Source organism: Sporobolomyces koalae, assembly GCF_050403365.1.
Source record: "Sporobolomyces koalae JCM15063 DNA, S_koalae_JCM15063T_v1_ctg12, whole genome shotgun sequence".
Taxonomy (NCBI): Eukaryota; Fungi; Basidiomycota; class Microbotryomycetes; order Sporidiobolales; family Sporidiobolaceae; genus Sporobolomyces; species Sporobolomyces koalae.
In genome coordinates this window covers 144,941-166,734 of record NW_027481759.1, presented here as the reverse complement: position 1 = coordinate 166,734, position 21,794 = coordinate 144,941, and the positions used below count along the sequence as shown (strand labels likewise).

Here is a 21,794-nt window from a genome sequence, read left to right as displayed (position 1 = left end):
GCGCGATAAGACCCGATCGACCGTCTCTTGTCCCCATGTCGCACGAAGAACCCGCCACCGCCGTCGATGCTTCTGCAGGAGAGCCTGTCGCCGCGGAGACTGCGCCGACAACCAGCTCGCCGCGACCCTCGTCCGAGCAGCCTCCGCGCGCCTCGACTTCAGGAGACGCAGCCGAACAGTCGACTGAACCTGCTCCTGCGACTCCGGCAGCCCCCGCCGCTGCCGCCGCTGCGTCGTCGACTCCTGCTGCTGCCCCCGCGACGACCGCTTCGGCTCCTGCTGCAGCGCCGCAATCGAGCGAGTTTGCCCACGCTGCGCTCAAAAAGTAACTCCTCATGCTTCATTCGATGCTCGATACCACATCGATCGCTGACTCTTGCAAACCCCTCGCATCGCAACAGGTTCAAGCTCGTGTTCCTCGGTGAACAGTCTGTCGGCAAGACCTCGCTCATCACTCGGTTCATGTCCGTCCCTGCTCCCCTTGGCCCTTGCTCATAGTCCTCGCAGCTCATTTTTTGTGCTACCCCGACAGGTACGACACTTTCGACAACACGTACCAAGCCACGATCGGTAAGGAAGCCATCCGTGCTCGCTCGCTTGGATTGATCCTGACTTGACCATCCTTGTTGTTCGGCATCATGTTGCATAAACAGGCATCGACTTCCTCTCCAAGACCATGTACCTCGAAGACCGCACCGTGCGGCTCCAACTGTGGGACACGGCAGGTCAGGAACGGTTCAGGAGTCTGATCCCGTCGTACATTCGAGATTCGAGCGTCGCTGTCGTCGTGTACGACATCACGAGTCAGTAACTACTGCTTCTCTTACCGCTCGACTCGTACCCTGACCTCGAGTTCTCTTTCTTGACACTTTCCGTACAGACCGACAATCATTCATGAACACCTCCAAGTGGGTCGACGATGTGCGATCAGAGCGAGGCAACGATGTCATCATCGTGCTCGTAGGCAACAAGACTGACTTGAACGACAAACGGCAAGTCTTCCCACATATTTGCTCCTTCATTATCAGCATAGAGCTAATGTTGCTCCTGTCTCGTTTTCTTTCTTTCTGGGAAGCAGACAAGTGACGACCGAGGAAGCCGAACAAAAATCGAAAGAACTCAACGTCATGTTTATTGAAACAAGTGCCAAGGCAGGTCACAACGTCAAGACCATGTTCCGCAAGATCGCGCAAGCGCTCCCAGGGATGGATCGGGAACAAGAAGGACAAGCGCAGAACCAGAGTCAGCCTCTTTCTGCTTCTCCAGTAAAATCGTCTACTCGTGACGGCGTATGCTGATCTCGTTCCACTTGATCGCAGTGATCGACGTGAGCGTGACTCCTCAAAATACTACCGGTAACGAAGGCGGATGCTCGTGCTAGAACCGTCCTATTTCTTCCTTCCCCGTCGACCTGTCATGTCTTGTCTGATCCTACATTTTAGTTGTCCCTCCCGCGTGTCGTTTCTAAATCCCCATCGCCTCTGCTCACTACTACCCTTGTCTTGACTTTTTTCTTCTTTTCACTCTCTCTTCTCTCTTCTCGTTTCCTCTTCCTGGTAGTGCCCGCGTCTCCTCTTTTCATTCTGGCCTTTCTTGAGAGTCATGATGATGTGCTATTTTAGAAAAAACACCCTAATTTACTCTCTTCCCCGATACAAATGGCTTCCGTCGGTAAAGGTGCTTTCTCCGTACGATTGACAAACGAAGGGCGGTCACTGATGCGAGCGATTCGAATCTGCTTCTTGGACCACTCCCACGTGTCCTGAATCCCTGAAAGTCAATTTGGCTGGCAGGAAACGATCCTTTCTTGGTGGGACAGGCTGGAGGCAAGCGCGTTTTGGGCTTCACGGCGCTTTGGCGAGAATCTTGACAGAGTGTCGGACCGTGCAACGTTGTCCCAAGGCTGGATTCGAGATCAATAAGCCCCCCATTGTCATCTTCTTCCTTCATCGTACCTTGCTGCTGCGTTTGATCAGGTTGTGCGTCTTTTTGAGTTTCAGTTTCCAAATCTCGATCCCTTCCCAAACGCTCTCGTCTTGCCATCCGAGTCCACCCTGGTTCGACTCGACGAGTTTCCGAACTCGATCCGGATCAACTCGAGTACATTTGAACCCCCAATCTTGTTCAGCACTCTTGAGGAACTCGGTTACGAGTTCCGGATCACGACGTTCGAGTGCGAGGTACACGAGTGGAGTCGTACTCTTTGACGACGGGTTCGACAAGGCGTGCAAGGTTCGCAACAGCGGTTGAGACAATTCTCGAGTGTACACCGTGTCTGCCGAAACCACTAGATCGAAAGGGGGTGCGAATCGATCTTGGTTGTCGTCGTGTTCGGGACGAGGCCAGGTCCATTCGGTGGGTGATTCGAACCAGTCGAGGACGTGAGTTTGGATTCGGGATGGTTCGAACCCGTTTGCTCCTCGAACGGTCGAAGTGTTTGTGGCAATGTTTCGAGAGAGGATCCCTTGGACAATGACTTCGAGGTCGGTCGCGAGTACGTTGTACCCGATGCTGGCGAGCGAGAGGGCCGAGAGTCCGGTACCTGCGCCCACGTCGATCGCGGTGGGACGACGTTGTTTCGAAACTTTTGCGCTCACGAGCGAACCCAATTTGTGCAAGTCATGCAGGTAGACTGCCAACACTTGTGCGCCGAGCCACACCGTCCTGCCTGACGTAGCTTGTAAGTTCACGAGGGGAGCACCGAATTGGTCAGAAATACGCACCGGTCGAGTCGGGAGTTGTTCCATCCTGATGCACGATAACGCGAGTTCCGTTTGGCAAGAGGTAATCGAGCGTATCGAGGTGTTTCGTTTCGTGCGCTGGGAGATTCATCAACGAACGCAGTTGCCGATGGAAACTTTGGAGAGTCGTGTTCTGTCCCCCTTCCACCTTCGTTGGTTCCGAGAAGAGCAAGCAGGCCCGTACTCAGACAGGCAGTACTCAGCACGGAAAGAGCAGCCGATCGTCTGTCCCTCTCAAGTCGCGCGACGAGTTTCATCACTCGACACACCACCTCGTCCCGCCTAACCACACGACCGTGACGCGTCTCGATTGCACGCTTCTACTACCTGAACTCCCCAACGCTTAAGGCCACTCAGTCTCTCTCGACATGTCGTTCTTTCAACGGGATCCTCGTCAGCAAATGTTGCTCGGTTCCGGTGAACGAGTTTCGGGCGCAGAGGTCCGCGAGCAGAACGTGCAGGCCGCCGTCGCGATCGCCAACATTGTCAAGACGAGTCTCGGTCCTCACGGTCTCGACAAGATGATGGTCGACGACATTGGAGTGAGTCCTGCTTCTCACAAGATCAAGTTTCTTGGTAGCGCTGACATGAACCCTTCCCCCTTGCGTGTAACCAGGACGTCACCATCTCGAACGACGGAGCGACGATCCTGCAATTGATCGAAGTTGAGCACCCCGCCGGACGAATCCTCGTCGAACTCGCGCAACAACAGGACAAGGAAGTCGGAGACGGTACCACCTCGGTCGTGATTGTCGCTGCCGAACTCCTCAAACGTGCCAACGACCTCGTCAAGAACAAGATTCACCCGACAACCGTCATCACGGGGTACCGTCTCGCTGCGAAAGAGGCCGTCAGGTACCTCACGGAACAATTGAGTGTCAAGGTCGACTCGCTCGGCAAAGAGTGCCTCGTCAACATTGCCAAGACGAGCATGTCGAGCAAGATCATTGGAGCGTGCGTGAACTCGAACCCCATCTTACTCGCCTGCATGCCTCGTCGACTGACGCCTTTGTCTTCTTTTTACAGCGACGACGAGTTCTTTGCCAACATGGCAGTTGACGCCATGCTCGCGGTCAAGACGATCAACCCTCGTGGCGACATCAAGTACCCCGTCAAGGCGGTCAACGTGCTCAAGGCTCACGGCAAGAGTGCCACTGAATCCATCTTTGTCAAGGGTTACGCGCTCAACTGCACCGTTGCGAGTCAAGGTACCGTCTATCTGAACAGCTCTCACTCTCGGTTCAAGATCCAATGAAGCCTGACCATCAATGTGCGCAACTTTTGCTAACAACAGCGATGAAGACGAGAGTCACGGGCGCGAAAATCGCCTGTCTCGACATGAACCTGATGAAGCAACGCATGCACCTCGGTGTACACATTACGATCGACGATCCTGAACAGCTCGAGGCGATCCGCAAACGGTAAGTGACCCACTCCACCGATGTGTATCGCGAAAGAAGACGCAAAATGCTACAGCTGAAAACCAATGCTGACCTCGGTGCTTTCCCGTGCGCCAGTGAATCCGACATTACGATCGAACGTATCCGCAAGATCCTTGCCGCCGGTGCCAACGTCATTCTCACGACGAAAGGAATCGACGACTTGTGCCTCAAAGAGTTTGTCGAAGCGGGCGCGATGGCCGTACGTCGATGCAAGAAGGAGGACCTGCGTCGGATCGCGAAAGCGACGGGTGCGACCATGGTCAGCAGTCTCGCGAACCTCGATGGTGAGGAGACGTTCGAAGCGAGTTCGTTGGGTTCGGCCGAAGAAGTCGTGCAGGAACGGATCAGCGACGACGAGTTGATCCTCGTCAAGGGAACCAAGGTTGTCAGCAGCTCTTCCATCATTCTCCGTGGTGCCAATGGTCAGTTCTCTCCCTCTCCTACCAACGCTCTCACGGCGGCTGATCCCTTTCGCTTGAACCTTCGTAACAGACTTTTTGCTCGACGAGATGGAGCGAGCGCTTCACGACTCGCTGTGCGCCATCAAGCGGACACTAGAGAGCGGCAGCGTCGTTCCTGGTGGAGGAGCCGTCGAGACGGCTTTGAGTATCTATCTCGAAAACTTTGCCACAACCCTCGTGAGCCCCTTGTCCCTCCTAATCCGCGTGCGCCTTTTCAGCCAATTGACCATTTTTTCCCGTTCGGTTGACAGGGATCGCGCGAGCAACTCGCGATCGCTGAATTCGCCGCCGCCCTCCTCGTCATCCCGAAGACCCTGTCGGTCAACGCGGCCAAAGACAGCACGGACCTTGTTGCCAAATTGCGAGCGTACCACAACGCGGCACAATCGGCACCGGCAGGAGACGCGCGTCGAGGTCTCAAGTACTACGGACTCGACCTGATGAAGGGAGAAGTGAGAGACAACGTCAAGGCGGGAGTACTCGAACCCATGGTGAGCAAGGTCAAGAGTCTCAAGAGTGCACTCGAAGCTTGTACCGCGTTGCTTCGAATCGACGACCGAGTGAGTTGTGTTTCTCTGTCTCTCGAAATCAAGGAAATCCACCGATATTGATCTCTTGCGATTCGTATCAGATCACTGTGCCACCGGAACAGAAGGGAGGTGACGATGGTCACGGGCATTGATCGGCTTGATCCGAGATGATGACATGACATTCCCCCCTCTAAAAGAACCGCCATTACCCTTCGCAGAAAAAACGTTCAATAGTGGTTTGTAATCTAGTTTCCTTCTCGCAAAGGGATCCTCCCAAACCCGAACGTGGCAAAGCTCGTGATCGAAACGAGCTGAGACAATGTGATCGAGAGCGGTCAAAGTTTCGAAGGGAGCGGAGGTGATCAGACTCTGCGAGGAAACAAGTCACGCAAAAGAAGCGAGACGAACATTTTGAACGGGACCGAGCACTCGTTCTGCCCTTTTTTCCATTTATCTCGCGGGACCTTTTTTCGGAGAGCATGTCATACTAAATTCAGCGACGGTGTGCGGTTGAACGAACTCATCCCAGCTTCCGTTCGAGCGAAAGATTTCTTCCTTGCAACTCGACCGGAAGGAGAAGAAAAGATGCAAGTGCGCGACTTGGACGCGGATCGTCGCCGCGCGTCTCTGCCTTCACTTTCGATCGACACATCAGTGTCTCGCGCTCGCGCTGGCTCTCCTTCACCGCTCAGCTTCGACAGTACTGAAGGGGCCTCGTCCGGCGAAGGGTGAGCATGCTCTCTCGCCCTAACCCTTTGTATTTCGAACCCGAATGCAATTCGGTCATCGCTCACAACTCGACTACTTGGCGTCTCCGAACAGATCCGACTGCTCCGACCCGATGAGCCACGATTCTGAAGACTCTCCTGCGAGCTCCGTGTCTTCGATCCGGGCTAGGTGGGAACAGCTCGCGTCTGGATCGAGTGCACCTCCACCTGTTGCATCAGCCAACCCTGGCACGACAGCTCCAGTGCAACTGCCAACTCTCAAGCCCGCGACCGTGGTCACGACCACAAAGAAGACACCCGTACTCCCCGTCGGTGCCAAAGAGATCAGGATCGAACCGCCCACGAATGATGTCCTCAATGCGGTGCACATGTCGCGAGGGAGAGATCAGGACGACGCGTCGAGGTCGACGAACGGATCGCAGCAGAGCTGGCACAGTGCCCAAGGTGGCTCGACTGCCGATGACGAGGATGAGGGGGACCGAGCATCGGAGGAAGCAGAGCAAGCGGTACCACCGACGCCGAAAGCAACACGACCTGCTCCTCCCGCCCGGCCTCCAAAGCCACCCACCCTCAATCGCTCTGCTACCCTCTCGCGAGCTCACACTGCGACTACTGGCATCACAAGCACAGCCGAACCCCCAACATTACCAGTCAATCTCGTTCGTTCGACGACCGCGACCTACCGCAAAGCACCGCCTCCGCCAGTCTCGGGCACCCAGTCGTCCTTCAGCTCTGTCGAAACGACATTAGTCCCTACCAGTGTACCTCGAGCGACAATACCCACGAATTTCGCGACTCTGCAGCCCCAGACGAACGAGGAATCACGACCAGCTTCATCCGCTTCCTCAGTCAAATCGATGGCCAGCAGGTTCGACGCGACTGAAACAGGATATCGAGGTCGCGATGATAAGCTGGATCCCTTCGGAGGCCCTGGAACTGATCGGTCAGACGAAATCTCCGAAGTAGACGGAGATGAGGTTCGAGCGCAGCAGGACGACAACGACGAGGAAGACTTTGCTTCTGACTCGACTTACACGAGCTCTGATGAGGACGAAGAAGCCTACTTGTCCAAGTCGGCCCTAGCACGACCTGTCGTGCCACCTCGACCGATCCTACCGGTTCGATCAGAAACCGAGCCTGTTCCCCGAGCGGCCCCAGTACCGCCGCCTCCCTTGCCCGCTCGAAGTGGCACTGGCTCATCGACATCGTCATCTTCTTCGACTCTGGCAGCACCTGAAGGTACAGCTGCATCCGTCCTGACTCGCTCTCCCGCCAATTCGATTTCGAATGGATCCTCTGTCCCTCCTGGCCCGGTGCTTCCACCTCGCGCCGGAACCGTACCACCAGTCGCGAATCGAGCACCACCTGTACTTCCTGCTCGCTCACTTCGACCTCCCTCGCCTGAAACCCTTCGCGCCCCAGCAACACCCATGTCGAGCGCGTATGTTCCTCCTCCGCCCCCGACTCGCACAGTGCATGCGACGGACAAGGTCGCTCCAAAAGTACCGACGCTTGCAAGAGACCTCTCGAGTGGCGATGAAGATGAAATTGACGAAGCGGCCGCGAAAGCGCAAGAGTTTCCTGATGCCACGTTCGCGAACCGCCGGCCACCGACCTTGCGGCAGCGACGCACCATACAATCGAACAACCATTTCTATTCGTTCGCGATTCGAGGACATCAAGTCGTCACAGCACATCACCGTATCCACCTCTGGCGACCGGCGACGTCAGCACTCGCCGACGAAATCGCAATCGAGGGCGACAAGCACAAGTTTCTCTCACTCGAGTTTCGCGCAGCCGGTCTGCACAACCCTGAAGAGGATGGACGGTATGTGTGGGCGGGCACGAAGGAGGGCCACGTCTACGAATTCGACACGGCCGAACGAGTCATCACTCAAGTTCGGACGAACCTACACTCGCATCCGGTCTCGCACATCTTCCGGATCGGTCGAGCGATGCTCACCCTCGACGATTCGGGCAAATGTCACTTCTTCCCCCAGGCTGAAGATGGTCGAGCAGCGTTGCTTGGAGGGCCAAGTCGACAACAGCGAGTTCCAGACAAACAGACTTTCGCCGCGGTGGTTGGAGACGAACTGTGGACATCTTCAGGACCTGTGACGAAACCTGGCTCGACTGCCGTATCGATGCGAAGTCCGCAGATTCGAGCTTTCGATCCAACTGGCGCCAGGTCGTTCTCGCTCCTTCCGCGTCCGCTCGTCACTCCCGAATCAGCTGGCCCAATCGGAGCTGTCACGGCGTCGGCGGTCGTTCCTTCTCAACCGAATCTAGTCTTCCTCGGTCACGACAACGGATTCGTCTCGGTCTGGGATCGTGCCAACAATTACTCGTGCATTCTCGTCCAGCGACTGTCACCCTACAGCATCTCCGCACTCGTGGGTGTCAAACGCTACTTGTGGGCTGGGTTCCGAACGGGGTACGTGTACGTATATGACGTGGACAAGGACCCATGGACCGTGCTCAAGGCGTGGAAGGCGCACAAGGATCCCGTCGTCTCGCTTGTGATTGATCCTTCTGCGCTGTGGACTGTGAGCAAAGATCTCCCTACATTCGAAATGATACCTGAGCTGACGCTGAGCGGTTGAGCAGGAAGAGATCCTGCAAGTCGCGAGCGCGACAGCCGATGAAGTATCGTTGTGGGATGGGTTCTTGCGAGACGACTGGCTTGGTGAGCTCCTCTGTCCTCTTGTGTTTGTGTGAGGTAACTTGCCAATCTGACGACGCGTTGCTTCATCATTAAGATCACGAACTTCATTTGCGACAACCCGATTTCTGCACATTTAGATCGATCCGCGCTCTGTGCGTTTCGTGGAACATCGATGCCTCGAGACCTCACGACCTTGTTGGCACGATGGACAACCTCGAATTCCTAAAGAACGCGTTGCACAGTACCGAATCTCCCGATATCATTTCGTTCGGATTCCAGGAAATGGTGCGGTATCACCCTGCGCGCTCTCGGCTTGTTTAGTCGCTGATGTTTGTCAATTCGGGAGCGCAGATTGACCTTGAAGACAAGAAACTCACAGCGAGTACGTCTTTGGGCAGTCGAGCTTTCCGAACCCTGATGGTAGAGTACTGACTTGGTCTCGAGCACAAACCAGAATCGATGCTTCTAAGCAAGAAGAAGACGACGGACAAACTCTCGAGTGGCGTCTCTTCTGCCTACCGACAATGGCATGACAAGCTCGTGCAGGCTGTTCGACTTGCAATGCCTCCAGAAGAACCGTACACCGTTGTGCACGTGGGAGATATGGTCGGCGTGAGCTCGTCTCTCCTCTGCGACTCTTTGCAGCGGTACGAAACTGATCCGCGTTTCTTCTTGCCGAACGCGCGAAAAGCTGTTCTCGTGCATTTTTGTCAAAGCCCGAGAAGCGGACCGACTGCGAGACGTCTCCCTCATCACGGTCAAAACGGGTATGGGAGGGAGGTACGGAAACAAAGGCGCTATCCTGTCTCGTGGGTCGAGTCCGAACTTGCTCCTCGCATCTGTTTCAATTCAACTCAATTACGATTCATGCTCTCGGACAGGATTTGTCATCGATGACACTTCTCTGTGTTTTATTAACGTGCATCTCGCCGCGGGTCACTCGCACAGTCGCCAGCGCAACCGAGATCTGGTGGACATTCTCGAAGACAAAGCGGCGTTCTCGGAACTCGGTTCGTCGAGCTTCGGAGCTTACTCGCCGGGAGCGAGCGGAACGAACGTGTTTGATCACGAGTTGACCATCTTGTCGGGAGACCTCAATTATCGAGTTTGTTTTGTTCTCTCTTTTGTTTGCGCCCCTCCGGCTCACGTAAGCCAGACTCGAGCTGACCACACCCTTGTTGGGAATTCCTGGGAATCATAGATTGATGCGAGACGAGATTTCGTCATCAGTGCGATCGCATCGGGACAGTCGACGTCTTTGCTCGCTCACGACCAACTGATGAAGAACCTCGCAACGAACCAAACGTTCCGGTTGAGATCGTTCCGGGAGCCTCCGATCGAGTTCCCGCCGACGTACAAGTACGATCCAGGGACCGACAACTACGACAGTTCGGTCAAACGTCGAATTCCGGCTTGGTGTGATCGGATCTTGTACCGTGAGTTGCTCCTCTTCGAATCATCAATAATTCTTATGGAGAAATTGATTCGAATGTGGATCATTGAATGAATATGCAGGCGCTGATCGGAGCGACAAGGTTCAAGCGTTGCACTACAAGCGGTACGAAGTGAACGTTTCAGACCATCGTCCGATCTCGGCCGCGTTCGACTTGCAGATCAAGAGTATCGTGCCCGAGAAGCGCAGCTTGGTGTGGAACGAGATCGAGAACAGTTGGAAAGGAGTCGAACGACAAGTGCTCGAGGAAGCAAAGGTGTACTACCAAGGGTTCTGAGCAGCGCGTCTCTTTTTCTCTTTCAGTTTGGGGATTCTCTAGTTTTCTCTCTCCATTTTTCTTGTTTGACCATAGTCAAGATCACAGACACTATTTAATTTGCGCTCTCTCTTATGTCCCAACTTGTATCTCCCTAATTGATCTTGTCGAATGTTCATGGTGCAACAGACACTCTAACGTATCCTACTACAAGAGGCTATCTAGGAAATCTTCTCCGCCTCGATTCGCAGGAGTAGCAGACATCCCTGGAAGCGGTGGCGGTTTGCGTACGGCGGGAGGAGGCAAGCGGGACGACAGTTTCTTGTTTGTAGCAGATGGGACGGGAGTGGACGAAGAGGTCGAGAAGCGATCCTTGAGATCTGATACTCAAAAAAAAGAGGATCAGGAAATCGTCCTTGTCGTGCGCGCGAGAGAGAGAGGGGGAAGAGACGCACCTCGGATCGCTTGCGCTCGACGAGCTTCGCCTTCGAGTAGTTTCAAGTCTGGATCGTCGGTCGCGCCTCGCACGATCGCTTTTCCCTTCTTGTTCTTGTCGCGTATCCGCAGGTGTGCGAACGAAGAATCGACATCGTTGTCGTCAGGGTCGGCGTCGTCTGCTGCTCGATCAGATACAAGTTGTTCCTGCTGCTTGGCGAGGAACCGTTCGAGATCTTCGCGTTCACTCTGTTGATGAGCTGCAAGTGTGTGAGAGTCGACAAGATTAGGACAAGGTTGACCCTCGAGCAGGGGGAAGGGTGTGGATCCTCACCCAGCAGTTCCTCATCAATCTCGTCCTCGTCATCCTGTGCGGTGCCCTCTGCGTCTTCGTCGTCTGATTCTATGTACCGATCTTGGTTCGATCCGAGCCGCAGTTGACGCTCTTGATGAGTTTCTTTGACGGCCGCAGTCGATGATGTCGTCGCGGTCGGTCGCGAGGTCGAGGGTATACCGTGCGCCTTCTTGTACTGCTTCGATGCGAGCTGCTTGTGCTTATTCTGCAGAACCATCGTAGCGACGGAGATTCTCGATACGCAGGGAGCGAGATGAGACCCGGGCGCGCGCGTCTTCCGCTGCGGATTCTGGCTCAAGACTCGCGGCTCACGCGCGTAACTCGTGATCCGGCTCAGGTCACGGCTCCTCTGCTGAGCGGATCGTGCTTTCGCCGCTCAGGGCTCGTGTGTTCCTTCGTTCAGGACACTTTTGAGCGCGTGAATGGACTCGGGTCGACCTCCTCGGCTGCGTCGCAAGGTCCGCAGATCTAATCTCTCTCTCGTTCCACCTGACCAAGCTCTAACCGGTGTTTTGAACATGATCTAGTCCTCGGCATTCAAACTCTCGCTGTCGCGCGCGTCTCAAGCTTCAGCCTTCGCGCAGGCCATCTCGCACTCTCCTCTACCCGCATACCCTCGTACTCCGGGCACCTCCGAGTTCGATCGAGACTCGAACGCGACCGATTATCCAAACTGGGTCCCTCCGAGTCCCGCTCCTACGAGCGCGTCTTCCTCGACTCAGTACTTTGAACCTCCGTCTCCAGCCGTGCCGTTCGACAACATGCAAGGATCGACCTCGACCGTCGCGGCGAGTTTCCCAAACGTTCCGAGTCCAAGTCTCAGCTCGACGTTGGAAATGTTGAAAGGGATCGTACAGAAACGCATCACGGCATGGACCTACCTCCGCAACGCAGGTCAAGGCAAAGTGTATTGGTTCAACGTAAGGGGTTCCCACCCGTCTCTCACGTTTCATGTTTGAGCTAGTCTGATATGGTTCTCGAGATGCAGACGGTCTTGCTCACCAAGGAAGACATGAGGCGTGCGTTCCCAAATGACAAAATGCGATCTCGGTATGTCATCATGAAATCCCCTTTCCCGGACCTACGAAATTCTTTTGCTGACCGTAGTAAACCTTGAACGAAAAAAATAGCTCGACTCGATTCGCGATCCTCGGCATGTCACTCTCGTCGATTCTCGAAATTTCCCCGGCTCACGACTTTTTGCGAGGGTTGTTGAGTTTGGTACAAGAGTTTGAAGCGATCCCAGAAGACAAGTTTGCCGCGCTGATCTCGTCTGGACCGAACGGTGGAGGAGGAGGGGGTGTAGGTGCGGCAGGTGCGAACGGGATTGGGATCGGATCTGGCATCGGAACGGGTGGAAGTGCAGGTGGAGCCGGAGGAGGAGGTGCAGGAGGAGGTACAGGCGGAGGAGGCAGTGGTAAAGGAGTGAGTTTACCTCTACATGTCGGTCTCTGCTTCCACAACGGGCCTGTTGATACTGATCGGGACGGGTTTTTGCGAACCGCAGGGTCAGAAATCGTTGTTCAAGTTGAGTTCGAACAAGAGCCGCAAACCCACCGCAGGATCAGGCATCTCGAATTCGGGTACGATACATCTCGAAGGTTCGAGTGCCTCGATGAGCGGGTTCGGTTCCACTTCTTCGTCTGCGTCAATGACGGGGTCGGGAACTGGTGGGGGAAACGGAGCTGAATTCGCGTTTGGAGAAGCGAGTGAAAGTGGATACCTTTTCATCCCAAACATCGTCAGTCACCACATTCTCCTTGCGAAGCGGTGCGATTTACTGATCCTCCCCATTCTCGGACTGCAGCCGTTCGAATTGGATTACTTTCAGTCCTTGACCACGACGTGTGAACTATTGATCGAGGTGTACACCAAGATCTTTTCGTACCTCGGAGGAGGAACCGCTACGCCGGGAGGTTCGATGTCGGTACTAGGGTCCATGTTTGATCCAGCATCGATATCGCAATCGTCATTCAAGACGGGCGCCACTTCGAGCTCGATCATGACGCCAAACACGACGACGGCAGCGCTCAGTCAGAGTTTGGCAGAAGTCGTGCTCAAGATCGATGCACGGTTAAAAGTAAATCCTTATTTCTCTCTCTCTCTTTCTGCTAGAGGCGAGAGCTGATGTCTGACATTCATTGCGATCCAATCAAAACAGAAGTTAGTTGGTTCATTGTCAAAAGACATTGATACGCTCGCGAGAACGGCGATCAAGAACGAACTCGAAGTACTCGGAGGAGCCGTAGAAGGATGGGGAGGTGGAGGAGGCGGAGGGAGCGGAGGCACGTCATCGTTTGAACAGCAGTTGCACGGATCGTCCCTTCTCGTCGGACAAGAGTCTTGACGAGGAGGTTTTGTCTTTTTCTTACTCTATTTTGTTCTGTCTCGCTGTCCTACATAGGCGCTCAGTTGTATGCGCTCGACCATGTTGTCATACTACAGTACTTGAATCCTGAAACCCCCGAGAGCAGAAAAATTACATGCCCGCGCGCGCGTCGCGACACTTGACATCCGCGTTTCCATAAACCCACCAACCACCGACTACCGACCCTCCACGTCATTCCACCCACCCATCCTGAAGCTGTCTCGTACGATCTACACCTCTCTTGTTCGACACATGACTACCACGGCAGCAAGCGTTCAAAGGTCCAAAAGAGGCGCGTTCATCGTGTTGGAAGGACTCGACCGGTCCGGCAAATCGACCCAAGTCGAACGCCTCGTCAACGCTCTCGAACGGGAAGGGAACCGAGTCAAACGGATAGGATTCCCAGGTGAGTTTTCAGATCCCGAGGTTTTCTCGGGCCGTACCGTATGACATTAAACAAGGAGGGGTGAAAGTAATGGTGGAATCGTTCTTCACGAGAGCAGCCCGACCTATATTGAATTGGAAGGACGCTCCGGCCTTGGACAAGTAAAGATCGGAATGGAAAACGCATGACCCAAGTCAGTTGAAAAGAAGTAACGAACCTGATCTGAATTGCCTTTGTCCCTTTTTCAGATCGAACTTCTCCGACTGGGATCCTCATCAACAATTACCTGACTCAGAAAGACACAAAGTTGTCAGATGAAGCGATCCATCTGCTGTTCAGTGCGAACCGTTGGGAGAAAGCGTAAAACCTATTCATGTTTCGTTTTCGATTTTCGTTCTGCTGACAATTTCCCACCCGAGACTCTAGGGCCGAAATCAAACAGGATCTTGAACAAGGTACGACGGTCGTATGTGACCGATACGCGTTCTCGGGAATCGCATTCTCAGTAATCAAAGTGAGTCCTTTTCCCCTTCCTCTCAGGTTCTCCCTTTATCGGGAAATATCCTCTCTTGAATAGCGATCATGGTCCACTGACTCTTGACGTCCCTTTGTTCCCATAAAATCTGCTTCGAAAAAACAGGGATTGAGTTGGGATTGGTGCAAATCTCCTGATGTAGGGTTACCGAGACCCGATCTCGTCTTGTTCCTCTCGATCTCTCCCGAAACCGCTCGAGTTCGAAGTGGGTTTGGTCAAGAACGGTACGAAACCCAGGAAATTCAAGATCGAGTACGGACCGTGTTTCAACACATGGGACAAATCGAACACAACCTCAACCACGAGAACGACAAGAAGGAGAGAATGGTGTGGAAGGAGATTAGCGCAGAGGGACAAATTGATCAAGTGGAATCTAGGATCAGGGAACAGGTGGATCGACTGTTTGAAAGTGATTCGCTCGATCAACCCGTAGCGAAACTATGGGTATGAAGGGCAAGAAGGGGGCAAATCTTTTTACAGTAAAGTTGAAGAGACATGATTCTACAAGCAGTATAGTCTACAATGAGGAGTCACGAAAGGAAAAAGAGAGAGTGTGTGAATGTGTGTTTGTGATAGGATTAGACCTCGACGAAACTACCAGTGCCATACAGGCTCTCGGTCCCACGACCGAGGGATCCTGTCGAGATTCCAAGATCCTCGATCGACGATGTATCACCTCCATCATCTTCCGAAGCGGCATCGCCACTCGCACTTGCACTTGAAGACGCAGTCGTGCTGGACCCTGCTCGGCTTGATCGTTCCTGTGTGGGCGCACGACGTCCAACAAGAGGCGATGCTGGAGGAGGCACGAACGCGTCTTTGACCGGGACTTGAGAAGCAGGAGGTCTCGACGAGTTTGCCGGTCTCAAACTCTCCGGAACCTGTCCTTCCTCTCCCTGTCCTTCTCCCAACCTTCTCGTCTCACGGCTTCCCGTGATCCTCTTGATTCTGTGCATTCCGTCAATATACCTCTCGATCAATCGGTCCCTGGAACGAATGACAATGTCGACAAACAAATGGGAAGTGAATGTCGTGAGGTAGTACGAGATCCAACTTCCCGAACCCGAGAGGGACACGATAGGGGCGTTCGAGGGTCGCAGGAGGAGGAGCGAGACTTTGTGAGTCAGGGCTCGGACTGGGGTTGCAGTTCGGGCGAGAAGACGAGACGTCGGGGATCCCGCTTCGCCATCCAGTCTCCGGATTCGTGACGAGGTGGTGCGTCGTGACAGCGCAGGTGCGTACAGAGAAGAGAGTCGGATTGGAAGGGCAGGAGCGGAAGGAATCGAACTCGGTGCGTTGGCGATACGGTGTTCAAACGTCCCGGTTTGTAGGATCGTGAGCTGCAAGTTTGGCCGCGGAGTCGCGAGTTGGAGTTCACGACGGAGCGAGTGGAACAGGGACGAAAGAGATTGTGACAAGGTCGACGAGAGCGATGAGAACGGGAGAGAAACGTTTGCAGATTGTGAGGGAACTAGAGTGAACGGCAGCACAGGAGTTCAGCGATATCCCGGCCAATTATCGCAACTGTACATGACTCACGCAAGAAGAGGAATACTGAAGTCGGAGCTCCAGGCCGCTGACCCGAAGTTCGCAGGAAGGGCAAAACCCCCTTTGTGACGAGCACAAAGGTCGAGATCCTCTCGGTCAGGTCTCGCTTGATCCGTTCGGGTTCGAGCGCCTCGAGGGGCGCGAGGGCTGGAGAGACTGACGCCGGTGCGAGTGCGAGGCAGTCAATGAGCGAAGTGAGGGCGAGCGCGTGGGCTGGACGCGAGAACGGGTCTCCCGAGGTGTGAAGCGGGAACCGGAGCGACAACGCAGTCGAGAGGGATCTCAGGAAGGGTGGGACCGAAGAGGACTGCAGGGGCAGGCGCGTTAGGGTTGTCGAGGTTCAATGCAAGAAGAAGGGAGACGCAGACTCGCCTGTGACGGATCGAGCACGAGGACTTTGATCCATCCCCGACCTTCCTTCTCGAGCTTGTCGACGTGATCCGGGTCCGACACGGTCGCGATCACGACCCATCCGCGCTTCTCGAGGTCAAGCGCGATCTCTCGACCCTCGGGAGAGTCTGCGCCGAGGACCAACGCGGCTTCTTTGCGGATCTCTGCGGCAACCTTGTGGACCGCAGGGAGGAGCCTGAGGGGACGGTGTTTTGGAGGAGGGAGGATCGCGGCAGGCAAGAGCGACACGAGCGGGTCGAGCGAGCGGGGCGAGTAGTACGACGTTGCGCCCGTGACGAGCGAGGCGGACGCGAGTGCGTACACGTACGGGTGTCTGAGGAGGTGCGAGCAGACGTCGAGTGCCCACTGTGGAGTACGGCCAGATGACGCAGGAGGTGGGGAAGGAGGCGCGGCGGGAGCGGGCGCAACCGCTTCGAGCCACGACGACGGGACAGGGAGCGGTACCGTGCCTCCGTTCGTGAGCTTGTCAAACACGCCTCCGGGCGCGAACAGTGCTTCGTGGAGCTGATGCGGCAGCGAGTGCAAGTTCGGCAGTCCTTCCGCAGGGACGAGCGAGTCCCACATGGACGAGAGCGATGCGTACAGGTCGGTGATCGAGTCTGCCATTCAGTCGCTTGAACTTGAAGTCAAGGTCGAGATGGTATCGAGCAAGAGACGGCTATCAGTTGCCGCCGAAGAGCAGATTCGCGCGCGCGAACGGGTTCACGCCAGCATGTCGTACCGCCAATCTCTGTATCCCGGTGGCAGCGTGGGCGGGTCCCTCGCTGCATCCTCGACGCCTTCAGCCTCCGCCGTGACCGCACTCGCCGACAAACAACGTCAAGTGCAACACTTTCACCAGATCCTTCAACACTCGCAGAACTTGCTCGAACTGTATCAGGCGTACGCTGACAAGTATCACGTCCTCGTCGGAGGATCAGAATGTTCGTATATCTTTCTCTCCAAATTGTCGCCTGTCTCGGACGACCTTGGCCCGAGACGCGTCGGTTCCTTTACGCGACGTGAAAGACTGACCTCGCTCGTCAATCCCGTACAGCTGTTGGAGACGTCGTAGAACACTGGCAGAACGTGTTCAGATCCACCTCTCTGGCTCTAGGTACAAACATGTCCCTCCCAAAAACAAATGACAAGACCTCGACCCCTCCTCCCGTGCATCTCACGCTTCGAATTTCTGACTTCATGGTGCATCCATTCTACAGGGTCGATCGAAAGTCAGAAACGAGATCGAGCGACCGCGTTGGGAACCTCGACAGACCAAGTCGAACTACCTCCCGGATCGACCCCAGATCAAGTCGTACGGATTCCAGTCGAACACGATCAAACTACCGCTTGACCTGCAGGGCGCAAGAGTAAACGCCCTTCTTTCCCTCCTTTTTATATCCAAGGTCGAATTGTTTTATGTTCCCGTGTGTCTTTGTGTTTCACCATGTTGTGTCAATGAATGTTCACGAATTACAAGAGATTAATATCTGTTCTCGTTTTGAGGTGGAAGGCTGCAAGTGACGAATCGGGCAGAGAGAGAGAAAGAGAACATGATTCCAATTTGATTCAAAACAAACAAGGGGGTTTGCGGAGACACGGAAAACAAGAACGAGAACAGGCTGATCCAGAAAAAAATAACGAGTACGAAAGCACGCTCGAGGGGTAAGGTAATAAGGACGGGCAAGGAAAGATCGAAGGAAGGGGGTATTGCCGAGGAAGAGAAAAGACGAGAACGAGGAGGACAAGCTGATCCAGATAAACAAGACAACCGAAACAAAAGACGAGGTATAGATCGGGGGAGCGGGGGTCCAAGAGGTATATGTGCGAGGGAAGGGACGAGGAGCGAGCCGGTCGCAGGTCGAGGGGTTAGAACGCAAAGCCGTAGTCGGTCCGCTTCTTCCGAAGACGAATCGGACTGCCAGGTCGTTCCTGACCGATGATGCCAGCGAGGTCGACCGGATCGGGTCGTGCCCATGATGACGAAGTGAACTGCCGCGTTGAAGGTTTCGGTAGCGACTCGCACTGTGTCGTCGGTGCAGGCAGCGAGGTCGAAGTTGCCGTCGACGAATAGGCGTTTTTGGAGCGGCGTGGAGGAGAGACGTCGAATTGGAACGAAGAGGGTTTCGTCGCGGCGGGTTTCGGAGGTGCCTTTGCGAAGTAGGAAGCATCGAGCGTGAACGCGGGGATTTCGAGCTTCGGAAGCTTAACTTGGCGGCGCTTGGCGATGCCAATGAAGGGGACCTCAGAGTCGAGGGCAGAGGACGGGCCAGACGAGTAGGAATATGCGTCGTCATCGAGTGGAGTCGACAAGGGCGAGCACGATGCCGACAGGGACGAAGAGTAGTCGGATTCGAGCGAGGGGGTCGAGAGCGAAGATCCTCCTCCGGAGGACGAACCGAGGTAGTCTCCCCCTCCGACGTGCCGTCCAAAGTATCCACTGCTCGCTGCAGACTGTGCCCTGATTCTCCTGGGAGCTGGCCGAACCAGCGCGTTCGTGTTTAGATGATTCAGGGCATCAGTCAACCGGCTCAATTCTCGTTCCTGCTCCTCCTGCACGATCGATTTCGGGAGCGGCGGCAGGCTGTCGAGGAGATCTTGTTCATCGAGTTGCGACGATGGCGGCGCGCGGCCGTTGCAGCTGAAGTAGTCCATGCGGGTGCGAACGGATCCGAACTGAACTGGCGAAGTCGGGCGGGATCCCAAGTACTGATCGAAGAAAGCCGGCAGTCTGGACATGATTGTCGCGGATAGCAGTGGGTCAGCCGGAGTGATGCGTAGTGAAGGGAACGCAGGAGGGAGAGGCGAGAGTTCGAGAAAAGCCGGAATGAGGGGGCGGTCCAGGGGGGGAAGGCGCGGAAAATAGATGAAGTGAAAACTGACTCGGGCTTTTCAGGGAATCGATTAGCCGGATGTTGATTTTGCAGCGTGCTTGCCTTGTGGCTTCTCTTCTGGGACCGGTCGAGAACTCCGAGAAGATTTTGCGCGAATGGGAAACGAAGGAAGTAAGGAGCAATGGACGTGGCCGGGGTACGATCAGGGTAACCTGGAATTCGAGGGTGCCCTTTGCTCTGCGGATTTTACAACCCGCGCATCGAGAAATATTCTGCGGAGCGCGGAGCTCCCCGTTCGAACGAGCGCGATCCGCGCACGAGCGTTTACACTCTCGCGTGGCGGCGGCAAGTGTCCCCAATGTCTGCGGATCTTTGCACTGCCTTTTCAGCAAGGGGTCTTCCGTCCAAGGCATTCGCTTCGCACCCAAAGTCTCGTGACTCGTGGCAAACCACGGCTTTTGTGCGGGACCTTCCCGACTGATCAAGAAAGCTGGGGACCGATACTTGCCTGCGTGACCGAGCTTGCCACGCTCACGCCTCGATCTCCCGACCTGCACCGCACAACCGTGCGCACGATTTCGCAATGCGCACGTCGACAGAGCTGGGGAAGCGGACGTTGCGAGATTGCTCGACACCCTGGGTTCGTGCGATGATTTCCTGCTGGCAGGATTGAGCGTACTGTACTGCAATACGATGGCAACGTTCGACAAAACAAAGAGACCTATCATGCATCGTCGATTCCGAATGGAGAACCTGGAGAGCGAAAGCTGGAGAAGTCGTACACGGCTCGTCCGAAACCGCAGATACGGCTGACGTCGCGAGGACACCGATCCTCGAGGATGACTGGAGAGCATCATCCAGGTCTGAGAACGACTAGGGCAACGGAGCTACCGCCGGCGTGGTGGGAAAGCTCAGAGAGAATTATCCAAATGAGAAGGCCTTGTCCTCGGCAGTTAATTGCAAGCCTGCCCCTACTGCCCAAAGTGTATACATAATAGTCCACGTTTGTATGAAGGTTGCATTTAGCATCCGTAGATTAGCGCGAGGATGAATAGTTAGCCGGTTGAGCGGCTGCTGATCCGCGGGAGGCGCGTCTCGTGCACGTGAATGGCGCCACTTGTGGTCGGCCGTACAGTACACGTTGAACTTAATTCAGCGGCGCTATCCACTGCCTAGCGCTATGGTGGGGCCGCAGGAGCCCTCGTTAGCAAACAAAGAAAAGGTTCGTCGAGCACCGACCTGGCTGCTCGGAGTCGCAATGCGGAAAGCCGTGAAATGGGCCGCGAAGCCGGGTGCTGATTATAAGCAGTCCGAAAGGCGGGAGACGGTGTCGGTCCACCGAATCGGAACATTTCGGACGATCAAGGGCGGAGACTTCCTCACACGTGGCTGAAGTTTCGAGGCAAAGGTGGCTTCCGCAGCGAGACTACAGTTTACTAAAGTGAAACGCGGACAACAGGACGCGAACCGAAAACTTTCATATTTACTTGAGACCGGGACACAGCTAGGAGCTCGCTCCTCTAGTTGTTGAGGATGTAGAGCGAGAGGGCCGCGGCGGATCCGGCGAATCCAGCGACCGAAAGGGCAGACTCCTTGGAGAGACCTCCCTCGATCCATCCGAGAGCAGCGGCGGCGATGTCGAGGACGTCGGTGATGAGGTCGGCCTCTGTGGTAAGGAATACAAACCTCGTGAGTTTCATGTTGTAAAGAAATTCCTTCAAGTGAAAGGTTCTACTTACGAACAGCTCGGGTAACAACAGCGGCGGTCGAGTCGCGCATCAAGAGACCGAGGATGATGTCACGGGCAGCGGTGAGACGGACGCTGTACGAGCACGTGCAACGGGTAAGCAATCAGACTAGTTATCTACACGGTAACCGATTACGGTCCAGAGCTGTCCAACTCACGCAATGGCGAGCTCGGAAGCATCTCCGGGCTGGGTGGTGTTGTGGCCAACCGAGACCGAGGCGGTAGTGCCTTGCGACCCAGAGCGGGCGGAAGCGCCAAAGCCTCGGGATCCGTCTGTCCAAGCAGAGAGCGTCCGTCAGAACTCGAGCTCCATCTCTAGAGTGTGCCGGATGGTGGCTCACAGCGGAAGGGGGTCTTGGTCGAAGCGCAGAAAGCGGGGGCAAGGAATCCAGCGAGACCGGTACCGATTTTCTGACCAGGCGAATGAGGTCAGCTGCACCGTCGAATGGCGACTATCGGCAAAACCGAGGCAGACTCACGATGATGGAAAGGAGCTGTTGTTCGAAGCAAATTCGATACAGAAAAGGTCAGCACGTTGCACTGCGCTGCGAGCGGGCGCGAGATGGCGCCGCAATCGAAGCGAGAGATGGGGGGAGTGGGGGCGGAGAACCGTCCGGGTGATCATCCGGCGACGCAAGAGACAGCGACTTACGTTAACCGATCGTTGGTGAGTTTGGAGGGTAAGCCACGACGAAGGCGAGGAGAGTCCAGACATGATTCTGCAGCCAAGAGAGGCAGAGAGGGAGCGAGAACGTGTCAGTGTTCTCCGAGCCCGTGCACGTCCGGCGAGGCTGACTGAAGAACGTACAAAGTGTAGTAGTTTGGGGTGGGGTGGGTTGGATGAGATGCGAAGAGTTGCGAGATGGGCAGGGAAGGGAGAAGAGAGGGAGAGAGGGCTAAGCGTGCGAGAGTCTCGAGATC

The 21,794-nt window shown here is 55.2% G+C and overlaps 11 protein-coding genes across 11 annotated transcripts; 6 read left to right on the top strand and 5 right to left on the bottom strand.

Moving 5' to 3' along the window:
- Window positions 1-35: 35 nt before the first annotated feature.
- YPT6 (Rab family GTPase YPT6) lies at window positions 36-1,381 on the top strand (the record flags this gene model as incomplete). Its single annotated transcript, XM_076678115.1, has 7 exons — window positions 36-325; window positions 402-464; window positions 533-570; window positions 654-803; window positions 881-992; window positions 1,076-1,242; window positions 1,320-1,381. 7 exons carry the CDS (start codon window positions 36-38, stop codon window positions 1,379-1,381), a joined length of 882 nt encoding a protein of 293 aa, XP_076534713.1.
- Window positions 1,382-1,946: 565 nt separating this feature from the next.
- JCM15063_002211 (uncharacterized protein) lies at window positions 1,947-2,832 on the bottom strand (the record flags this gene model as incomplete). The annotated part of the gene is made up of 2 exons (XM_076678114.1): window positions 1,947-2,668; window positions 2,724-2,832. 2 exons carry the CDS (start codon window positions 2,830-2,832, stop codon window positions 1,947-1,949), a joined length of 831 nt encoding a protein of 276 aa, XP_076534712.1.
- A 277-nt stretch (window positions 2,833-3,109) lies between these two features.
- On the top strand, window positions 3,110-5,326 carry TCP1 (chaperonin-containing T-complex alpha subunit TCP1; the record flags this gene model as incomplete). Its single annotated transcript, XM_076678113.1, has 8 exons — window positions 3,110-3,283; window positions 3,358-3,695; window positions 3,768-3,949; window positions 4,036-4,162; window positions 4,259-4,605; window positions 4,676-4,821; window positions 4,896-5,204; window positions 5,276-5,326. 8 exons carry the CDS (start codon window positions 3,110-3,112, stop codon window positions 5,324-5,326), a joined length of 1,674 nt encoding a protein of 557 aa, XP_076534711.1.
- Window positions 5,327-6,015: 689 nt separating this feature from the next.
- On the top strand, window positions 6,016-10,297 carry JCM15063_002209 (uncharacterized protein; the record flags this gene model as incomplete). The annotated part of the gene is made up of 9 exons (XM_076678112.1): window positions 6,016-8,448; window positions 8,510-8,588; window positions 8,662-8,852; window positions 8,919-8,949; window positions 9,022-9,179; window positions 9,259-9,376; window positions 9,449-9,672; window positions 9,769-10,003; window positions 10,083-10,297. The coding sequence occupies 9 exons, from the start codon at window positions 6,016-6,018 to the stop codon at window positions 10,295-10,297; spliced, it is 3,684 nt and encodes a 1,227-aa protein (XP_076534710.1).
- A 186-nt stretch (window positions 10,298-10,483) lies between these two features.
- On the bottom strand, window positions 10,484-11,283 carry JCM15063_002208 (uncharacterized protein; the record flags this gene model as incomplete). The annotated part of the gene is made up of 3 exons (XM_076678111.1): window positions 10,484-10,656; window positions 10,732-10,971; window positions 11,046-11,283. The coding sequence occupies 3 exons, from the start codon at window positions 11,281-11,283 to the stop codon at window positions 10,484-10,486; spliced, it is 651 nt and encodes a 216-aa protein (XP_076534709.1).
- A 205-nt stretch (window positions 11,284-11,488) lies between these two features.
- JCM15063_002207 (uncharacterized protein) lies at window positions 11,489-13,413 on the top strand (the record flags this gene model as incomplete). The annotated part of the gene is made up of 7 exons (XM_076678110.1): window positions 11,489-11,524; window positions 11,594-11,986; window positions 12,055-12,116; window positions 12,197-12,491; window positions 12,574-12,807; window positions 12,874-13,146; window positions 13,228-13,413. The coding sequence occupies 7 exons, from the start codon at window positions 11,489-11,491 to the stop codon at window positions 13,411-13,413; spliced, it is 1,479 nt and encodes a 492-aa protein (XP_076534708.1).
- A 273-nt stretch (window positions 13,414-13,686) lies between these two features.
- On the top strand, window positions 13,687-14,804 carry CDC8 (bifunctional thymidylate/uridylate kinase; the record flags this gene model as incomplete). Its single annotated transcript, XM_076678109.1, has 4 exons — window positions 13,687-13,840; window positions 14,068-14,179; window positions 14,246-14,333; window positions 14,460-14,804. 4 exons carry the CDS (start codon window positions 13,687-13,689, stop codon window positions 14,802-14,804), a joined length of 699 nt encoding a protein of 232 aa, XP_076534707.1.
- Window positions 14,805-14,932: 128 nt separating this feature from the next.
- Window positions 14,933-16,919, bottom strand: JCM15063_002205 (uncharacterized protein; the record flags this gene model as incomplete). The annotated part of the gene is made up of 3 exons (XM_076678108.1): window positions 14,933-15,825; window positions 15,894-16,209; window positions 16,275-16,919. 3 exons carry the CDS (start codon window positions 16,917-16,919, stop codon window positions 14,933-14,935), a joined length of 1,854 nt encoding a protein of 617 aa, XP_076534706.1.
- A 106-nt stretch (window positions 16,920-17,025) lies between these two features.
- Window positions 17,026-17,646, top strand: JCM15063_002204 (uncharacterized protein; the record flags this gene model as incomplete). Its single annotated transcript, XM_076678107.1, has 3 exons — window positions 17,026-17,236; window positions 17,350-17,409; window positions 17,513-17,646. The coding sequence occupies 3 exons, from the start codon at window positions 17,026-17,028 to the stop codon at window positions 17,644-17,646; spliced, it is 405 nt and encodes a 134-aa protein (XP_076534705.1).
- A 515-nt stretch (window positions 17,647-18,161) lies between these two features.
- JCM15063_002203 (uncharacterized protein) lies at window positions 18,162-18,947 on the bottom strand (the record flags this gene model as incomplete). Its single annotated transcript, XM_076678106.1, has 1 exon — window positions 18,162-18,947. One exon carries the CDS (start codon window positions 18,945-18,947, stop codon window positions 18,162-18,164), a length of 786 nt encoding a protein of 261 aa, XP_076534704.1.
- A 1,699-nt stretch (window positions 18,948-20,646) lies between these two features.
- JCM15063_002202 (uncharacterized protein) lies at window positions 20,647-21,588 on the bottom strand (the record flags this gene model as incomplete). Its single annotated transcript, XM_076678105.1, has 6 exons — window positions 20,647-20,792; window positions 20,866-20,948; window positions 21,032-21,146; window positions 21,215-21,284; window positions 21,353-21,367; window positions 21,526-21,588. The coding sequence occupies 6 exons, from the start codon at window positions 21,586-21,588 to the stop codon at window positions 20,647-20,649; spliced, it is 492 nt and encodes a 163-aa protein (XP_076534703.1).
- Window positions 21,589-21,794: the final 206 nt, after the last annotated feature.